At 40.9% G+C, this 21,462-nt stretch overlaps 1 protein-coding gene across 2 annotated transcripts in view; it reads left to right on the forward strand.

Annotated features, from left to right (window-relative positions):
• The window catches only part of UGGT1 (UDP-glucose glycoprotein glucosyltransferase 1), a 78,737-nt gene that overhangs the window by 34,962 nt on the left and 22,313 nt on the right, over positions 1-21,462 (forward strand). For both annotated transcript variants that reach the window (XM_019542922.1, XM_019542924.1), the window contains exons 15-28: positions 1,998-2,083; positions 2,997-3,132; positions 4,312-4,443; positions 6,471-6,635; positions 6,797-6,917; positions 7,707-7,805; positions 10,394-10,417; positions 10,938-11,032; positions 12,225-12,431; positions 15,484-15,615; positions 17,177-17,307; positions 19,610-19,705; positions 20,123-20,225; positions 20,944-21,023. In XM_019542922.1, the coding sequence (XP_019398467.1) occupies positions 1,998-2,083; positions 2,997-3,132; positions 4,312-4,443; positions 6,471-6,635; positions 6,797-6,917; positions 7,707-7,805; positions 10,394-10,417; positions 10,938-11,032; positions 12,225-12,431; positions 15,484-15,615; positions 17,177-17,307; positions 19,610-19,705; positions 20,123-20,225; positions 20,944-21,023 (1,607 nt within the window). The remainder of the gene's footprint in view (positions 1-1,997; positions 2,084-2,996; positions 3,133-4,311; positions 4,444-6,470; positions 6,636-6,796; positions 6,918-7,706; positions 7,806-10,393; positions 10,418-10,937; positions 11,033-12,224; positions 12,432-15,483; positions 15,616-17,176; positions 17,308-19,609; positions 19,706-20,122; positions 20,226-20,943; positions 21,024-21,462) is intronic.

The following is a 21,462-nucleotide window of genomic DNA, read 5'->3' on the forward strand; positions in this document are numbered from 1 at the left end:
CCCCAGTATTCTTTCCTGCCATGGCAGGGGGTCGGACTAGATGATCTGCTCAGGTCCCTTCCAACCCTAAAAACTATGAAACTATGAAAATTTTGGATTTTTTTAATCAGAGAAAACTAGGATCCCTGGTGATCTGTAAGTACTTCATGTTAGCTGAAATGCAAAACTCTAGAACTCTTGGTTCAGAGAGGTTACCTTTTATTAAAGCAACTAAGAAATCACAAAAAAGTTATCTTTTTCTGCAGGCTTGTGGGCTCACACACCCTTCATCAGGCTCAGGAAAAACTAAAGACTAAAAGTCCCCATAGGCAGGAAATAAACTTCATTTTTGCACAGAGGAAGCTGAAGATGCAAGTCTCTCCCTCTGGGTCCATGAGTGTCTTTTTGAGTTGCTCTTTGTTGTGTAGATCAGGCAGGATTCCTTCTCTGGTGGTATCAGATGGCAAGGAGGGAGGTGTGGAAATCTTTCTTGTTGTTCAGCAGTGAAGTTTAAAATGCCAAATAGGCTAAAATTCAGCATCTTCCGTGTTTCAGGGATGTATTTAGTAGCCATGTTGGTCTGAGACCAAAAGAAATGCAAAACATGTTAGCTGAGGTGTTTTCTACATCTTAGCATTGGAACATCACTTTGCTACATGTAAGACTAAAATCACTCTGCAGGCTGGTACTGGGCTGAGACTAAGGTCTTTCATTCAGTTCCCAGGTTTACTTCAGGCTTCCTGGGCAGATCACTTAGGGCTAGAATACAAAAAGTGATTTAGGTGCCTACAAATTGGTTTCTCAGTAACTTCTAGGCAGCTTCCCCCAAAATAGAATGAGAACACAGTAAGGTGTCTAGGCTTCCTATAGAGTTTGGGGAATTAGGTGCCTCACCCTGGTGATCCAGAAAACCCACAGCTAAAGCTGCCAGTAAGCAAATACGAAGCAACAGGAAGCATCTGAAATGCCTGCCCTCTCTGGAGCTTAGGCATATGAGTCCAGGCTGAAGGCAGGTGCTTCCATTCACCTGAAATCCAGAACCAGGAATCCTCTCCTGAGAATAAGTGACTACAACTGTTCTTTCAAGGAATTGAACAAGACTTATGGCATTCTTATTGAAATATGGCTGAAGGAAGAGGCAACTGAGGTGATGGTACACATGATTTATGTAATAACTTAATGTTAAGATCCCTCATTCAGCAAATGGGAGACTTGTGTGGTTAGACCCACCTCAGGCTGAATGGGTTCAAACTCATATCTTCATCTTTGACGAGGGTATCTGAACTACCTCATTTTATCGTATAATATTTGAATAGTAAATGCATAAACAGTCCTTAGAGGAAGGACTGGAGCCAAGGAGATTCCCCATTTGAGTTAGGTGCCCTGACCCCTCAGCTACAGAGTTGCAGGATGTGAGTTTGAATCCCCTCAAATCTTGATTGGGTTTGGGTGGGCCTGAGCACAGTCCCACTTGTGCCAAGGAACACACATAGGAGAAATATTTAAGGTGCCTATGGAGTATCCCGTGTTAGGTGGGAACAGGGGGATTTTATATCAGTTTTGGGCTACAGTGCTCAATTCCATCTAAATCCTTTATTTGTTCTAGTGTTTAATCTGTCTGTAGTGGTAGTTAAAAAGGAATAATACCTCTGCAGTAGGCATGTTTACATGTTCATTAATGCACAGTGGTTACTGTGCATTTAATTTAGTATTTGTATAATCAAGTACTAAATAAATGCACAGTAATACTGCAGTTACTGTGCAGTAGTGCTGGCGAACACCTCTTTATTGATGCTACTGCTCAGTAGCCTAATAATACTGAGCAGTAGCATATTAACATTGTGCTGTGATGTGCTACTGCACAATATTATTAGGCTACCGCACAGTTAGCGTTTCGTGTAGATGTGCCCAGTAAAATGTAAATAAACCTAGTCTCTTAATCATGAGCTACTGTACCGTTCTTGCTTTTTAAAGTGATACAATAACCTAAAAGCCTTCCAATTTGTAATTACCTACAGGTTCTTATAGTGGATCCTACCCATGAGAGTACAGCAGAACTGCTTAATGTGGCTGAGATGTTCTTCAGTAATCACATCCCACTGAGGTAATAAAACATCTTACAGAAAGATTTTTGCATGAAAGATGCATCTGTTTTAGGTTTTAATGCTTTCATGATTATTATAAGAAGCTTGTTAACCATCCAGGAGGACATTGCAAAAAGCTTAAATGTCTCTCATTCCTGCAGATGCACTGAATAAAAAAAATTTCTGTCTTTTCTTTTAACATGTTTTGAGTAACACTTTTGCTAGTTACAGTGAGGGTCTAATAGAATAGAAGCCCCCTCCCCCCAGCAGTGAGGAAGAAATAGAAAAACTGGAAAAACGGAAAAGCAAAATAATCAAAATTTAATGGACTCAAAGTACTGGCCCAAAGTACTTTCAGCCTGGGAAAGCTCAGGCTCAGGGGTGAGCTGGTGGCAGCCTATATGTACATCGGGGTGTGCATCAGGATCTGAGGGAATGTCTGTTCACCAGAGCGCCCCAAGGGATGGCAAAGTCCAGTGGTCACAAACTCCTCCAAGACCATTTTAGGCTGGACATAAGGAAAAAATTCTTTACTGTCTGAGCCCCCAGGCCTGGAATAGGCTCCCTTCAGAGGTGGTGCAAGCACCTACTCTGGACTCCTTTAAGAAGCATTATCTTGCTGGGATCCTTTGACCCTAGCTGACTTCCTGCCCTTGGGGCAGGGGGCTGGACTCAGTGATCTCCTGAGGTCCCTTCCAGCCCTGATGTCTATGAAATCTTCTGAAGAAATAGGAAAAAAAAAGATTTTAATTAATACATTCTAGGGAATATGCCATAGAAAGAGTCCCAGAATCAAAGCTATCTGAGTCTGTTTATTAGTCATCCAGCAAGAACCCTTTCTTAAGATTCTGATTGTCATTTGCTGTTCTGTGAAGATGTAAATAAATAGTTATATACATTGACCATGACAAATGGATTTTTTTCTTTTTACAGGATTGGTCTAGTTTTTGTGGTCAATGACTCAGAAGATATTGATGGACTACAGGATGCTGGAGTTGCTCTTCTTAGGGCATATAATTATGTTGCACAAGAATCAGATACTAATTACGCTTTCCAGACTATAATATCTGTAAGTGTTCATTTAGAAACAAGATGTTTAAATAACTGACATCTGAGAGATTGTGCTAAGGTGATAATATTTAGACACATTCTTTTAATTGCTACTGGCTTGAAAACTGTATTTTTCCCCTCAGATTTATTTTGAGAGACAAAATTAATCGCAAGCCAAAGAAATATCATTTTGCACCTTTACAAAAGGGAAGCAAGTATGTTTGCCACTTTACAAATAGCATGTCAGCAACCCAGATCACAGTGGCCCCATGTGTAAGGAAATTTACTAGGACAACTCGGAGAAAAACAGGGAACTCCTCTGATTTGTATAATGTAAAGCTTACATTATTGCAAGTTTTAGAAATACTTTTAATTTACAAGATATTGCTGCCATTGCAGCCACTATTGAAGTTGAGCATTACAGTGATAGATTTTTCAAAATAAGATGCACAACTACAGCATCACTCTTACACTACCATTGAATAACTAAGGCATAGCAGGCCAATTTTCAGGGCTAGCAGTGTTTCACCACTTGGCTTTGTACATGTAGGTCAGTGATTCTCAACCAGGGTGCCACAGTTTCCAAACATGATTCACTAGATAAACCCAGAAATTTAAGTAGAAATCCATAGTTGTGGTCTTTCTAAGTTCTTTGCAACAAAAAAATGCTTTATGCTGTGGTCAGAAACAGACTGGAAACTTAGAGCTGGCATTTTCCAAGGGGTGCCTTGAGTCTATCCAAGGGGTTTCAAGTTTATTCAGGGGTGTTTTGAGTCTAAAAAGGTTGATTATTTCTGGTGTAGATCAGGGGTGCTCAAAGTAGAGCCTGTGGAGCTGAGTCATCTGCCTTGTGGGGCTCTCTGTGGGCCTGGAAATTTAGCAATGGGGAATGATGTCACCATTAATTGCCTGGGAGCCCTGTGGCAATTAACACTGCCACTGCTCCCCCATTGCTGAAGTTCTGAACTTGTGGGGAGCCCCATGGGCCACATGACAGCCTGAGCCAGCTCATTCATCCAGCTTGTGCATTGGAAAGGTTTGAGCACCACTCATAAGATGATTCTTACATATATTAAAGAATATTTTAACCCATTAAGACTCTATATTCATACTGGAATACAGATGATATGTTACACTGGTGAGAAGAGGATGATAATTCAGTGATAATTGTAAAACTGTATTTGCATCTCCTTCTTAGATGTATAACGAAGTCAAAACGGGCAATCAACTGAAGGTTGAACATGTAGTTAGTGTTCTTGAGAAGCAGTATCCTTATGTGGAAGTGAACAGCATTCTGGGAATTGATTCTGCTTATGACCAAAATAGGAAGGTAAGAATTTTGTGAGATAAAGCACTATTTCTTTTAATGTGCCTTTTTTTTAATCTCCTTTAGGATGTCAGCCAGTACATTGAGTGTGAGCTCAGTAATTTTTTTATGTTTATTTTCATTAGTGTCTTTTCTAGCAGAACCTATTATGGTGAACAGTCCTCAAACAACAAAAAGTGTTTCACATGAATCTGAATGCCCAATATAAAATAGAAAAAGAGCTTTCTGAACTGCGAGAGGTCTTACCAATTTACCATATAGATGTGGTATGGTTCTTAATGGATAACATCATCGAAAGAAATGGGCAGAGTGCTTAAAATGGCAGATCATACCTTTGTGCTGGAGCAGAGAGCCCTCTTGTGAAGCCTCGTGTGTAGCCACCCTGAAATGAGAGGCTGGATTTCTATACCTATCTTGTAGGCTGTGCAGGAGGGAGCAGCAAGACTGTGAAGGCTACTTCAGCCAATATTCTGCAGTAGAAATGATGGAGGCAGTTATAGTCTCTTCTCTCGCACTTGGCCCATGTAATTGATGCTGCTTGCTGGGAAAATTGTTCTGGAAGAGTGTGGAGATTAGCACTGATAGCATATAATGAGGATGATTTTGTTAGCTCTTGTTAGAACAGTACTTTGAAAATTTGGAGGCTAAAATAGAAACCTGGGAAAGGTGTAGCAGAACACAAGGCCTCTTCCAGCTGCTCGCTAAAACCTCCCAACACCAGAGAGAAGAATGATGGTGGTAGTAAATTGGTCTAAGGTAGGGTCAGCAATCTATGACCCATAGGCCAGATACAGGCTATGAACCTTTGGATCCAGCCAGTAGAATTGGGGATTTGGCAGCATTTATCAGTGGCGGGTTTCTTTCTGCAGGCACTATACTTGAGTTTCTGGGGAAACAAGGGCAGGTGGTGGCAGGGTCCTAGTGTTCTATCACCAACCTGAGATAGGTCCTTCTGGTTGCAGCCAGAAGTTTTTGTTAATTTAATGCCTACTTCATTTGGCACTACTGGGAGAATTGTCTAGAGAAACTGAATTAGCTTTCAGATTGCTGAACATAATAAAAATTGACGGTAAGATCGTTAAAAAAATAGTGAGAATGTGTTTGCATGGGACTGTTAAGAGGCAAGGATTTTTGTTGGTGATAGCGTTTATTAGACTATCTGCATGGTTGGGAGAGATTTAGACTGACTTCATAGCTCATTATAATTTTCCTGATCCCTTCTAATCTCTGTGCACTCCATAGGTATTAATGGCCTTCTCCTTTCTTGAATGATCATGCTTTTCCATTAATCAGGCTGTCCTCTCTTCTGCATGCTTCTTCTCTGCTAGCTGTTAATATATCTCTGTTCTCCTATTTCACAGCCCAGCAGACTGTTTTTATTTACATATGGAGTTTAACCCAGACCATTACTCCACCTACTTCATGGCTCATGTAATGCCCGCTTTTCTCAGATATGAAGAAAGTGCCTTGTATGGGAAAGCTTGTCTGAATGTCTCCTGACCATGCAGTTGATTCAGTGAAAGATACTTCCCGCAGAAATCCATGCCTGTCACCATTTTTTCTGAACTATCATAGATACAACATCACTCCAGCACTACCACAGCATGAATAGATATCTAGCTAATTTTGCTGTTTGTAGTGTGTGTGTGTGTGTGTGTGTGTGACAGAGAGAGAGATTTTGGGGGGGGTGGGGCATTGTTTTTTTAGCTTAAATGCCCATAAGTCCTAAGTGTCTGAGTTTAATAAAACAATTTGATTATATATTCTTATTTTTTGATAATATAGAAGAATTAAGCCTGCTACTTTTGTTTTGTAGTCTTCTTTGCTAGATAATGTATGTAACAGATATTTAATCTTTCTATACTGATACTCTCAGAGTATGCAAGTCATTAAAATTTCCAGTGTCCTGTTCTAGGATTGTTCAGAATTAGACTTGGGTAGAGACTTAGTATGTTAAAGTGAGGATACCACAACTCTTCTACGCAGTAATGAGGAGATATACTAATATGTGATTTTTCCTTTTATTTCAGGAGGGGAGAAGTTACTATGAGCAGACAGGGGTGGGTCCTCTGCCCATTGTGCTGTTCAATGGAATGCCTTTTCAAAAAGAGCAGCTGGATCCTGATGACCTAGAAACTGTAACAATGCACAAAATCCTAGAAACCACTAGCTTCTTCCAGAGAGCTGTGTACCTGGTATGTGATATTTCAACTGTGATTTCAAAGGGAGACCTGATTTGCGGAAGGTCTTGGCAGCCCATTTAAAATTATAAATCGGGCTCTATATGTAAATAAACTACCTTAATTCACATGGTAACTTTGTTCCTGAGCAGTTACAGTTATTTTCCTTCCTTCAGGTTGAATTGTCCAATGATCAAGATGTGGTTGATTATATCATGAACCAACCTAATGTTGTTCCAAGGATCAATTCGAGGATCTTGACATCTGACAGAGAGTACTTAGATCTAACTGCAACTAGTAAGGAAATTTTCAGTTGCTGTGAACCCAATCCATAAAAGCATTTGATTACAAGAACAGGGTTCTCCTGTGGAACGCACTTCTACAAAAAGATTGTGCGCATTAACAAGGCTTACTCACATATGTATGCATGATACATATATCTGCAATTTTTTTCAAAGTAATTAAGGTAGTGTCCATTTACTTCATCTAAAGAACTTCAGGGAGTTTTTTGACTTATAACACTGCGAGACTTGGTAGCACTAGCTAAATTACAGAATAGTACAGTCATGCACTAGATAAGACTGTGCAGTCAGTGTTGCTTTACCCCTAAACCTCTCTTGAACAGAGACTGATGCAGTCCCTTTGAAACAGGGTTGCTACACTACAAATTTCAGTAAAAATTTTCATGGTTAAAATATCAGTTTTGCTGAATCCATAGATAACCATGCACATTAAAATGCAATTGTGGATGCCTTTTTTTGGTGGTCTTCCTTTAATAGCTTGCAGGGTAGTGACACAATGGCCTTTTAATGCATATTATTACACAAGGTTAGTTAACTGAATGGAATGCTGAACTGTTGATTTCAGTTGAATTTGAATAACAGGAATGATAGAGGGCTCTTGGTGTGTGTTCTGAGATAAGTCATAATATTTTAGGCAGGAGCAGAAGAAATCAAAAACACAAGCAGCATAAAACAATTGGGAAGTATTTGGGTTAAGCCAATCAAATGAATGGTTTTTTTTCTTTTTTTATATACTTCTATAATAAGTTTTTGCACCTAACGTATTCTGTATCTTTTCCTGTAGATAATTTCTTTGTGGATGATTTTGCTAGATTTACTGTCTTGGATTCCAAAGATAAGACAGCTGCTGTAGCCAATAGCATGACCTACTTAACAAAGAAAGGTAACAATTGAAATTTTAAATACGAACTCAGATCCATCTCTGTGCATACAGCACTGAATGCAACTAGATTTCAAACCTGACTTGGGCTTCTGGAATCTACTGTGATGCAAATGTTAGATTGCTTATAGTGCATGTACTTAAAGTGGGACACTTTCCCTCCCTGAAGTGTTCACAGTGTAAGAGAAGATCCACTTGGGGGATCGAGAGTAAGGAAAGGGAACTGGTGCTGAGGATATGAAAGGAATTAACCCTATTAGAACTGGTCACAAGGCAGGAAGAGGATAAGGCTTAGCATGAAATGGGAGACCATCAGATACATGTGGCAGTGGTATAGGTGCAAAGCCAAAAGTTTGTAAAAGGTGAAGTGAGGGCTGTCATGGAACCATAAGGTTGGAAGAGACCTCAAGAGTCATTTGGTCCAACCTCCTGCACCAGTGCTAGAAGGCTACTTTTAAATCCCTGTACAGTACTTATCCAGCCTCTTCATTTGTGCCCATTTTAGATTTTTACACTTTCTAACTTTCTGCTACTTTAATTAATTCTTGCACTTCCTTTCTGTTTAAGGGACAATCCCTTTGTGTGTTTAACTCCCTCTTTCTCACTGGTACTTTGCCCAAACACTGCCACCTCCCTGTGCAGCTTTACATGTTCCCAGCACTCTTTCTGTCCTTTGCCTAGCCCTTTGTTCAGGTGCACTCAGTCATGTCTGAACCAGTTCCATGTGTTCTTCGTCTGGAGCACTAAACCAGCGCTGTGGGTGACATTTTGTTTCATTCATGGTTTTCTAAGTGTCCAGATTTGGTTGTTTTCATGACATTTTCACACTTATGCACACAGAGGAATTGTATTCCTGGATGGTATAGCCCTGTATGCATGGATGAGTCCATATACACACAGACCAGACCTGCACACTGGCAGCAAAACATGAGGGATAAAGAGAGATACTGTATCTTGCCCTTGGTAGCTTAGTGGCTAGGACCGTCACCTGGGAAGTCAGATACCTACGTGCTCCTTTTAAAGTTTACCCATTAGGAGTAAGGTCCCAGGCTAGAACCCAAGGCCCTCTTCATTACAGGCCAGCAGTTCCCTCACTGAGCCTTACATCTTCTGGCTTGCCTTCTTCCTCCTGGCTCCACATACTCATGGCTCCCTGTCTTGGCTACTCAGGGAACCAGCTTCAAAAGGAGCACTGGAGAAGGCAGTGCATAATGGTTGATCTTTTGTGTGGCAATTAGAGTGCTGTACTAAGAAGTCAGAGAGGCCTAGCTTCAAATGCCCTTTGGGTGATGAGTGCCCTAGTTCTAGGTTCTCTGTCTTCCTAAGTGAGTAGTGACCGAGCTACTGGGGGAAAAAAGACAGGAGATCCTGCCTCCCTCTCCCAGTCTTAGCCATGGGCTTTGGTTGACTACATTTTTAGGCTTCAAAAGATGTTACCTGCCCTGGATACTACTGCATGTGTCCAGGCTGCACACAGTCATCCTGAGTGCAGGGCTATGTGTCTAGGAATAGCATTCTTCTGGGCACTTAAGTGTCAAAAAATGCCAAATAGACAACCAGAAAAGGGCTATTTACATGGGGTGTTGGCTAGTTGCGGCCCTCAGACTTGATGTGACCCACTGAGTGATTTCATCTAGACTTCAGTGGCAGGGGAATGGTGGTTGAGCCGTGATTGGCAACGGTGTAGTGAAGGGGGCCCACCTTTGGACCACACTGTGCTACATTGGTCTGCACCTCCTAAAAGGTTTCTGACCACTGACTTAGACAATTAAAAAGGAATGAAATGCCACTTAACATCTTAAAACTTGTTTGAAAACGCATTTTCTTTTGTGGTATGTTGTTGGGAGGATAGAGGAGCAGATGTTCCTCTGGAAACTAAATGTGTGCGTGAAACAATATTTGCAAACCTGTTAGAGAATTGGTTGTGCCCGTATACAGCTAGAATTCCCTTAGATCAGATTAGTTTACCTAAATACTCACTTTCCTTGCTGCCTGCTGATCTCAGCTTCTAAATTGATAGCGTCCGTTTATGGAGTCATGCTGTTTTGAACTGCCCACTGTACCTGAAGCCACTCAAGAAACTGAATATTCAGTGACTGATTACAGAAATAATGTTGTATGCTTTTCTACTAAATAATGGAAAATGTTATGCATTGCTGACTCAGTGGTTGATATCCGGACCTCTGCATTGATAATGCAGCGGCACTGCTGATTTTGCTTTGGTAGTAAGACATAACATCAGTTGCTGGTCACTTAAAGCTCATTATATCAGGGCACTTGCAAAAATGGGGGAGTTTGGCCCCAGGGCCCTCCTAAATTCCTGTTGATAATTGGATATGTTATTCTTCACTCACCTAAAATGTATTTGAGGAACCCCCAAAGCTTTATATGATGTTGCTGGCATAGCTTGTGCCTGTTCACTTGCATGTAGTTGTAGTGGCTTGGTTTCAGGATTCCTATCTACACTGTATTGTATAGCTGCCTACTATTTGTGAGTATATTATAGGAATCAATGGTGTTTTTATTATAGGAATCAATGGTGTTTTCCTTTTCTTAGATTCTTTTTTATTTCCCTTTCTCCTTTTGTTTAGGGATGTCCTCCAAGGAGATTTATGGTAACTTCAGCTTTATCACTTTCTTTTCTTTACACTATTGGGAAATTTTTGTTAGCTGAATAAAATTGCCTTAGAACCTGTGGGTAATGGGAAAGAAACTAAATGCATGTTTCCTTTAGCCCTCTGATATTATTTTTCTGTACAAAATGGATTGTGAGCTACAGCTTCAGAACAACAATAAAAAAGCATATTAGTACTTAATAATTCATAATTTACTTACAGGTTCTTAACGTTTCTTATCTTTTTAAAATTTAACAGGTAGCCAAATATTAATTCAGTTCAGAAATAGATTGCATGTTCCTCCTGGGGGTTAAATAACAAAATCAAACTTATTTTAATAGTAATGCCACTATTCTTGATGCTGTCACTCTCACTCTTTTGCTTCTCCTGCTTTTTCCCTGTATGCTCTTTAGTTTCTTAAACCCATGCATGTTTGTGTGCTTTTTCCAGCGTAATGCCACTGTAAAAATACTTAGGAGCTGACCTTTTTTCTAAATGTTCTTTTGTTATCCTTTTATAGATGATTCTTTTATTAGACCAGTTACTTTTTGGATCGTTGGAGATTTTGATAAAGCTTCTGGGAGACAATTGTTGTATGATGCCATCAAGCATCAGGTAGGTAATATTTCAGCTCACAGAAGAAGCACTTTGGCAGGATTCTGATATGTTTCAGCGCACTACCTGCTCACAAAATTGCACATTCAAATGAGCAACTATTAAGCTTGTTTAAATGGTTGTACTTTTTTCTTTTGCTCTCTGGGCATCCAGCTGTACATGCTACAAAAACAAATTGAGAAATATTAAGTCTGTTTAAAATCACTCTGTAACAGCTCTTTCCAAGTTCCTCCTCCGGGCAAAAGCCTGAAAAAAACAGATGAGTTTAACACTATGCCGTGTAGGGTATGAAACCTTCTTTTTCCAAGGCTTAAGGAAAAAGTTCAGTTCCAGGATCATTACAGTAGTCTTTAATGCCACTGCCTCTCCCCACCAAGAATTTTGAAATGTTATCCTGTAACTCAGCCTTATTATACATACATTTCAGGGTGCATTGATCAAAGCCATGTAGTTAATACAAATGTTAAAGTGGGGAGGGAAGCATTTTCTGTTTGTGATGAGAAGGCAGACCTTGGACTTTCTCAACTATTGTTCATTTTGAAGTCAGAAACAACTTAGATTTTGTATTGAATATTGCAGAACTGTGGATCACTGTTCCAAGCAAGCATGATGCACTTTTTCTTCATTTCTCTCAATACATAAAAAGGCACAGCAGGAAAATGATTTTGCTCTGCTTCTCTTCCTTCCATGTCAGTGTTTGCACTAGGGTATTGTGTGCCACAGCTGTGCTACAGATGTGCCAGCTTTGAGATCTTTATTAAAGTTACTAATACCCTAATTGGCTATTTGTTATGCATTGAGTATTGGCTCCAGTTTATCCCAACTAAATTACAACCTAGCTATCAAAACTGTTTTCCCAGTTCATGGTTGGGAAATACATTTTTCATGTTTTGTCTTTTTTTTTTCTTTAGATCTGCCAGTTTTTATTTCAGAGGTGGCTTTACTTCAGCATAAGACAAAAATGTAAAATACATACCATATATACAGCAGTTGGGGAATCTATTATTATTTGACTTTTGAAGCAGTAACATTAACTTCATATCTCTGGAAAAATTCAAGCTCGTGGTGTACAAAGAATAAATAGTCCTGGTATCTTTGTACTGCTGTCTACCTGATTGAATGTTATTATAATAGATTTCTTCTACTTGTAGAATTCTGAACTTGTTTTAATTTGCATTTCATTAAAACACAGAAGTCCAGCAATAATGTCCGAATTAGCATGATCAATAACCCCAGTGAAGAGCCATCCAATGATAACACACTTATCACCAGGGCCATATGGGCAGCTTTACAAACGCAAACATCGAACAATGCCAAGAATTTCATTACTAAAATGGCCAAAGAGGAAACAGCAAAGGCATTGGAGGCAGGAGCTGACATTGCAGAATTTGCTGTTGGGGTAAGTACATGTGAGGGCTTTTGCTGTGGTGGGATGCTGTGCTATGCTGCATTTCTTTGTGTTAGCAGAATTTTCCAATCCCATGTGTTCACAAAAAATGTGAAATGATGTCAGATAGTGAAATTCTAATTCCTGGCCTTAGGTCATAAGATTTTTCTAACTGAGTACAATTATTTCCTTTATGTCTTTAAACCCAGTAGTCTTAATTTTTTATTTATTTTTATTTCTATGAAAGTACAGTAATTTTTAATTCTTATATTGACTTCAATACATCATTCATAATGCTTTAATGCATTAAATACAAAATGAAAACTTTTTAAAAGAAAGTTTCAAAAAGTCAAAAGGAGAGATTATGAGATGGAAAGACCATTCTCAATTTTATTTGCCATCTGAAAATGTTCATCTTTTGTTGTTATATTTTTCTCTGGCATAATTTATAGCTGGAGGATGGGATGTTTTTCCCTTCCAATTTATCTTGTGCACTTGGTGATGTTTGGGGCATCCTGGATTTCCCTTTTAGTATGTATTTGGTTTTTGGATGCCAGAAGCGTAAACAGAAATACTGTAACAATTTAATATTTTCTTAAACTTGTCAGTTGGGAATTCAGGATTAATGCTCAAAGTTACTGGCAATTTAATGAAGTTGATTGTGTCTTAATTTGATCCCTTTTTAAGAGAAATAGGGAAAAATAGAAATCATTTTCTGATGAGATGTGAAAAACAGTGTCAAATCACTAAGGCTAGAGAAATACATGATGAATGTTCCAGGTGGCAGGACCTGCAGAAAAGAATGAGGTACTGTCATTTCAAGTCATGAGGATGTTTGAAAAAGAATGCCATGTCAACACAAGCATGCACATGCATTTTTGAGGTGCCACAGAATGCCCTTCACGCATGCGATTTGGTTCTCCATACTGTGTATTTGCAGCATGGAGCCAAATTTAGATACCAGGAAAAAAAAAAAAAAGAACCTGAGAAAAAGTGGGGCACTGTACATGGCAGCAGAGTTGCTGCCCAAAACCAGTGCCTGGCCAGCCAGAACTCCAGCTGCAAGCCAGGTTCCACATGGCCAGATCGCCACCACAGGAGCCCTGGGAGGCCTCCAGCACCCCAGGTAAGGCCAGCCCAGAGCATTTTTCCCTGAGCTAACCTCACACAGGGGTGTGCGCTGGGGCAAAAAGCAGCGGCATAAATTTGTGTTGCTGCTTTTTTCTCTACAGCAATTGCATGCCCCTGATCATGGGAATGCGGACGAAGAGGTCAGGGTTTAACAACACAACAGAAAAGTGATTGGAGAAAAGAAGAATCTGTGGATTAGGTTGTAGCAAAATTTATTAGTGAAATTTTTTTAAGAAGCATGAGAAGGTCTTTTAAAAAATAGTGCCTGTTTGGCCCTGACAAATTTTACATTTATGGTGTAATTAACACCTTTAATCACACCATATGCTATAAAACGTCACAAATGCAAACAACCTATGTGTGATAAAATGGTAAACCAGCCCCAGAGATGTTTCACACATCATTGGAACACAAGCATGGCAAGATGAGCAATTTTGAGTACAACGGATAAAATTAATCAGATCCTAGTTGCATGACTGCTGATGTGGGGAGCCCAGCATCAGGAACTTGTCCGTGATGACTTACTTTCCATAAAGTGCATGGAGCCTGGGATTCCAGTCTTGTCCTCCACACATCAGGAAGTTTAAACCCATGGGTTTAAACCTGCTGTGATGCATCTACACATGCGCTTTACTGCAGAGTAAACTAATTAGTTCCACAGTAAGGCATCACCATCTAGGTGTGCGCTGGTGTTAGGGCACAGTAGACTAATTAACTCTGCTGTAAGGTAGTGCTGTAATACACAGTACTGTTTTACGGCAGAGTAATTAACTGTGCTAAAATAAACATGTAGATGGGGACTAGGCAGGAGCCAGACCCCTCACTGCTCTAGCCCAGCTCTGCAGGGTCAGAACCCTCATGTCCCAACCAGCATCCCATCCCATTTCCCACCCCACCCCGATGCCACCACCTGGAGCTGCACCCCTCCTCCCTGTGTCCCGTACCCCCTGCCAACCCAGGTTTGCCCTGCCCCAATTCAAATTGCTGCTCTTTCTGGGTGCATATGTAGATGCTGCGCTCAGAAGCAGGTTAATCTGACTCAGACAGGTATTGCTGTAAATCCATGAAATCCGGAGTTTATTGCTTCATCTTAATTTCAACTGTAGATGTACCTGCTGAGTAGTAGCAGCCCAGGTTTAAATTAATGCAGGATACAAACCAACCAATGCACCAATGGGTCCACTGTCCCACTTCAAGTACCTGTGAAGTATACAAGATAAAATGTGCTAACACTCCTCCTGTCCCAGTCAACGCTGCGTGTGTCTATAAATTAACTGTGTGTCATTTGTGTTAGTTACTAGTCATTCATGGAACAAGCCTGTCTGGCCATATGCTGTCTCTTCCACCTACTGGCAGAGGGGCAGCAATGCAGCTTGGAAGGGCTTCCTGTGTAAATGACTGTGCCACTTGTATTTTGATCTGGGCTAAAACCTGAGATATTTAGGATGACCTCCAGTTTACAGCTTTTGTTCTTGGTTTGTATTGCACATTAATTTGCACATGTGGCGTGTTAAACCCAGTGGTGCAAGTCCTCTGCCGGGCTGCACTGCTGGACTTCACAGGCCAGGGGAGGTGATAGGCTCCCCCCAGCTGGGAATATACACCTGCGCAGCAGAGCAGCCCAGTATGTGCTGCCCCCTGTGGAGCTTGGCAGGTACCAGATTGAAGAAGACTATGAGCCCCCTCTGCTCCATAGGTTTAAAACTGTGCATTGAACAGCTCTGCAAGGCTTAAACTTGCTGGTGTGTGGGGTCCCAGGATTGCAGCTGTGTGTCCTGTCATGCCCATGTGACAGGGCAGGAGGTGTGATTGTTGGAATGAGGGATTGGATCCCATTGCACTCTTAGTTCAACATCTGTCAGTGGCCTCTGGATTTTATTTGGTCTTTATTGTTCCCATGTCAGTGAGAGTAATTATTACTTTTCTCTTTCAGGGTATGGATATAAATAGTTTCAAAGATGCCTTTGAATCCCCCAAAGTAGATTTTGTTCTGTCTCATGCTGTGTACTGCAGAGATGTTTTGAAGCTGAAGAAAGGACAGAGAGCAGTGATCAGCAATGGAAGGGTGAGCTCATTCAGCAGCTTGAGCAATGTATTCGAAATGTGGCCATTAAGGGGGACTTTGGCATAGAGGTCTGGGAATGGATGGCATAATCTTTCCCGTTGAAGTCTCTGGTGTATATTTAGCTTGACAGTGGCCAACAGTTCCTATCATCTGATGGCTCTTTAATATATGGGAAGTTTGTGGCTGTAGTCAGTAGTTTCAGGTGAGGAAGGGATGGTGCGGCCCAGCCAGGAACAGGGAAAGGTAAGTGGAGCCCCAGCCTGGGTGGTGGTGGGAGGATTGGAGCTCAGGAGGTCATCCAGGGGTAGGGAGAGCTCCCACTGCTGGGCACACCCTGGCAGAGGCCTTGGGGGCACATGCCTCTTCCCCCATCTCTGCATGGGGCAGAGGCGGCTGCCGTTGCGCCTCAAGCCCCATTGCAGCTGGCCACATGCAGGTATGGCTCAGCCCAGTGGCAGGACTCATGTGGCATTTGGCTGCTCCCAGGCCAGCTGCAGTGGGGCTTGGGGTACAAAGCCCAGCCCACAATGGCAGCTGCCTCCGCTGTGCGCAGATCGGGGGGGCAAGTGGCCCCCCAAACACGGGGTAGCACGGGTGACTGCAGCAGCAGTGAGAGAGTGGAGCTGGAACAGGGGCAGACCCTGCAACCAGGGCAGGGCGGGACAGAGCTGCGGGCATCTTGTCCAGGGGTGCACAGGGAGGGGTAGGCACACACCCTGGGAGGCCATGGGGGGCGTGTGCCCCTGGATCTGCATGCAGGGCGGGACAGGGCAGCCTGCAGCTGTGGGTTAGGGTCGGGCTCTTCCTGGTGGGAAGCTGGCCTGTCCTGCCCTCAGGCCGGGAGGAAGTGCAGTAGATCTGCCCTCAGGCCATACCTTCCCAGGGAGGAAGTGCAGTAGATCTTCAGTTGCTTTTAAATTCCAAAAGTGATCTCCTGTTTAAAAAGGTTGGAGAGGACTGGGATAGAGGGTGTCCATATCCAGAGGTCTCCATCCAGCACCTTACAGTAGTACTGTTTGACTTAAGCAGATACTCTGATTGCAGTACTTTGCTCCCAACTGTGGAGCCCAGTTGTTCACGGCAATTAGTTTTGGACTTTAAATAGAAGCAGGTGCCATGGAGTATTGCATATTCTAGTGTTCCACATTCCTTGACATGTAATTAAACATTCTGCGTGATGAGTCATAATATTTTGTTTCTGATATTAGCAATGTAGTACGAATTGCCTAAACAACTCTAATATATTTGGAAAATCTCATTTCTCTAGCATATGATGCTTTCTGTGGAGTTGGATTTTGGTCTGGAATTCCACTGTACCATCAAGAGTTTGCTCTGTGTAATGTGTGTCTTGCTGACCAAGTGCTCAGTAGATATTAAGAGTATATATTTTATGTTTGTGCAAAATGTTGACCTGTTAACACATGTATTTAGTACCCTGTGAGCCAAGGACACTTGGCACTCTGTGGATCAAGTTCCAGTTATTTTTTGTTTATTTATTTTTTCTTTTTTCAAATTTGAATGCAACACTTACCTAGTAACCCTGTATCTGTATTTATCATAGATTATTGGTCCCTTGGAAGATAGTGAGATGTTCAATCAAGATGACTTCCACCTCTTGGAGAACATTATATTAAAGACATCAGGACAGAAAATCAAATCCCATATTCAGCAGTTGGGGGTAGAGGAAGATCTGTAAGTGACTATAAAAAGAACTGAATAGTCAGTTTGAAAGCAGAGCTGCACCATGGCCTTATGTAATGTGGAACTAGAAAGGCAGGCAAACTATTGTCTAGATCAGGGGTTCTCAAAGTTGTTTATGCCGTGGCCCAGCAGTCACAGCTGACTGCAGCTAGAATTTCTGGCCGGCAACCAGGTAAGGATACCCCATCGGGCAGGGAGATGAGCCAAACCCTGCACTGCCACAGGCCCTGCACAAGAATCCACTGCCTCTTTGCCTGGCTCTGGGGAGGCCATGGTTTGCTGGTCCATGGCCACTTCCAGTCCAGCAACTGACCCACCACAGCCCAGCACCAGGCCACAGCCCAGGTATTGAGAACCCCTGGTATAGATTGTACAAGGTGCACATTGGAGAGAGAGTGTAAACAACCCGCCATGTATGGGCCAGTCAGAATATTCAAAGGAATCACTTGGGAGGGAAAAAACACTTTTTAAATTGCTATGTGGAGTAGAACCAGCTTTTACAGCTCTGTGTAATCCAGGGAACCTCATGTCAAAATAAATATTTGAAATAATTGTAAAACAAATAGCCACAAAGCTTGGATCACTGAAATAATCATTTGAACAGGAAGCTGAGTGACTTGGGTGTGCAGCACATTTTTTATTAGATGAGGATTTTATCTTTAGGAAAGGTTTTACCTTGGTGATAGTGGAATGGGGTGAGAGATGACAAGAATATGGTGGAATAAAATGTACATGGGTTCTCCTTGTTCATGATTATGTCAAGACACTACTTATGTGGGTAAAAATGTCTCTGCTACTTGCTACTGTGGCCTGTGTTAGGGATTAAATCATTAAAATTCCTGCATACTAATAAATTTGCTCCTAGAGATGCTTCCTGGATTACCTCTCCTTTTCCATAGATTAAACACGAGAAGCCTAGCTTCACATAATATCTGGCAACTCTTGCTTTTTTAACTTTTAAGATCAAAAATTGTTTTTATACCCTTTAAATCTGTAAACTCTGTTCCTCTCTGGTTAGGGTTTTACACACTGTGTACTCTATAGGATCACATAGCTTGTGCATTTTGCAGAACATAATCATCTTCCTATGACAATCTGCCGCTGTTTACATGACAATAGCATACCTTTTCATATGGTCAAACAGATTAAGTACAAAGAGCTTCATTCTTCTTGCACACCAAAATTCTCCAACAATTGATGTTAAGTGTTATATGTTCATTCTTTTATCCCCATGCTCATACTTCTCAGCAAAAAAGGAAAAGGGAAGAGGACTGAGACCTCTATACCAATAGGAGGACTGAGAAGAAGACATGGGCTGTGTTTGGACAATGCTGAATCTAGGGCCTGGGAAGCAGAGGCCCAGCTTCCTGAAAAGCTTGGGAGTTAAACTGCATTCTAGGTTAGAAAACATGCCAGAATTTGGCAGATTTAACCAGGTTTATGGCCTTGTTATGAATACTTTGCACAGCTGTTGCTGTAAATCCATGAAACTCAAGAGTTAATAATGGAAGAGTTGGCAGACTCTTACTAGAGTTGACAGGCCATCACTAGCTGGCACTGCTGTAACATGCAACTCATCTTCATTGTTCAGTTCTGTAGATTTCTAATCTGCTCCCACAGAATTGAAGCTTATAAGAAGTTTTTAATAACTGAAAATTTATAACACACTCAATATTACATTATTTGTTCAGGAGAATATTAAACAGAAAATATTGCCAACAGTGATTTCTCACTGATTGTGCTAATCTGATGCATTTTAAATTTGTTCTATGCATGGGATTGCTTCCAGCTCCCTAAGAGAATTGTAGTGTAAAAGGGAGCCCAGTGAGTGTACTGAGGTACAAGTCTGAATCTCCTACTGAGAGAAGCTCTGGAGGTATCACATTCAGCCCCTTGAAATTAAATCTGTGTTGCACTGCTTAAGCCGTGTTACACATTGTGGAGTGATGAAGATGGGTCACTAATCGTATTTTGCAGACGATGAAGTTTATACATGTTTATGATCTTCAGAGCTTCTTGAGAGTTACATAGTGATGTTCCTGGTTAGGGAGAAGTATGATGAAACCTGTACTCCATGCAAGAAATCCTAAACCTGTTGCTTTTTCAAACCAAAGTGTGTCTTAAAAAATGTGCTGTTCTGCATGGATGTAGCAGTTAAGAAACCTTTTTGACAGCCAGTAAAATGTATAACCTCATATTATAATCTGGCCTTTATTTTATATCTATCAGTCTGCATTAATATAGAGTGAAATACATAACTATTCAGAGTATTTGTAAACCTTCTTTCTTCCAGGGCAAGTGACTTGGTAATGAAGGTTGATGCCCTTCTGTCAGCTCAGCCAAAAGGAGAAGCAAGGATCGAATACCATTTTTTTGAAGAGAGATACAGGTACAAAGTTGATGCTTGCATTTGTTGAATACGTTTCTTCTACATTATCGTAGATTTATATCTTAGTAGGCTTCTGAGTACACCTGTATAGCAACAGAAAAATCCTAAAATATTCTCAGGACCTGGCAGTAATGTTTTGGGCTTCACAAAACACAAGGTAGACATTTCATAGGAGTATTTGGCTACAAAAGCAAATGGCTGGTGTGTGTTGTCCCTTTGGCTCACCCAGCTCCAGGTGATTAAAAATGGTTTTATTTGAGTACATGCATAACCTTCCAATTTGACATCATTGCTGTCATTTTTACCATATAATATAACATTTTGAAGTGAGAGGGACAACAAAGGCTTTCTCTGTAAATCTGTTAATTTAAAAAGGCTTCTTTAAATCTAGATTATTGTCCCTCTTTCTTTGTTTAGTGCAGTTAAACTGAGACCAAAGGAGGGAGAGACATACTTCGATGTGGTGGCTGTCGTTGACCCTGTTACCAGAGATGCTCAAAGGCTCGCTCCATTGCTTTTGGTCTGTATACAGTGTTGTATTGCACTAAGTGGCAATTAAGAGACATTAAAATCAGTTTTAAATTATTTGTTTGGTAGTTTTTGGATTATTTAAATGTGTTACAGACAGTTTCACAGAGTAGCTGTGAGTCTTCAGTGAATAAATATTTGTAAATTTCCTTTGAGTTCTTGGATTGCAAGTCTGTCTGATATGCAAAGCATAGAATTGTTTACACTTCAGTCATTTATCTCTTAATTAGCAAGCTGGGCCATTTCTTTAATGTCAGACCAGCCTTCTGATTGGAAGCCTAACTTCAAAAACTTGAATCCATATTTAGACAGAATTTTTCTGTTTTCATGGATAAAATTAGACTTGCATCTCCAGATACTTGCACAAGAGTCCCTTTGATATAATGCAGAAAAGTTTCTTTAGCATGTTAATGAAAAACTAATAGTACTACATAATAAATGATAAATGGGTCATGGTAAGGCTGCTTGTAAGTATTTTGTTGTTTGATCATTGTAGACCAGTTTAGTTCTACAGACAATATTTTTAAGTCTGCATCTTGCCTACTTTTTGGACTATCCCCAAATCAGGGGTAAAATACAGTGAAACAGATAATTACACCACTTACATAAAATTAGGTGGGGGCAGTGTTGAAAAGGGGGATTATGTTAAATACTCCCCTAAGTCTTTATTTGTTAAAAAAAAAACTTGTTCTCTCTCTTTCTCTCTCTAGGTTCTGAATCAACTGATAAATATGAATTTAAGAGTTTTTATGAACTGCCAGTCTAAACTTTCTGACATGCCTCTGAAGAGGTAAGGAACTCCACGCCAGAGGAAAGGAGACACATGATAGTAAACATGGCATATAAGACAGGTGATATGGTGAATGTTTACAAGACATAAAAATAGAATTCTTGAATCGGGAAAGACCCTCATAACCAATCTTCACTAAAAAAACTTGCCTTGACCCAGGTGTTCATGCAGTTTTATTATAAGGCTCCATAACTGTGCTGTGTATGCTTCAAGCTGTTAGAAGTATGTGGCCCACCAAGGTCATTACAGTGGTCTGCCATGTTCTCTATGAAATCAAAAAGAATTAGAAAAGCAAAACAGAGTTCCATGTCCTTGCTGCGCAGTGATTCGTTTATTTGCTCATATGCACATGTGTTGTTCAGTGTCTCACTTGCAAATGTGTTGAGCTCTCACACAACATCCTACATGTGGCAGCCCTCCACCTCCTTACAGGTAGCTA

This window comes from Crocodylus porosus, unplaced genomic scaffold (genome assembly GCF_001723895.1).
Source record: "Crocodylus porosus isolate Cpor-Errol unplaced genomic scaffold, CroPor_comp1, whole genome shotgun sequence".
NCBI lineage: Eukaryota > Metazoa > Chordata > Crocodylia > Crocodylidae > Crocodylus > Crocodylus porosus.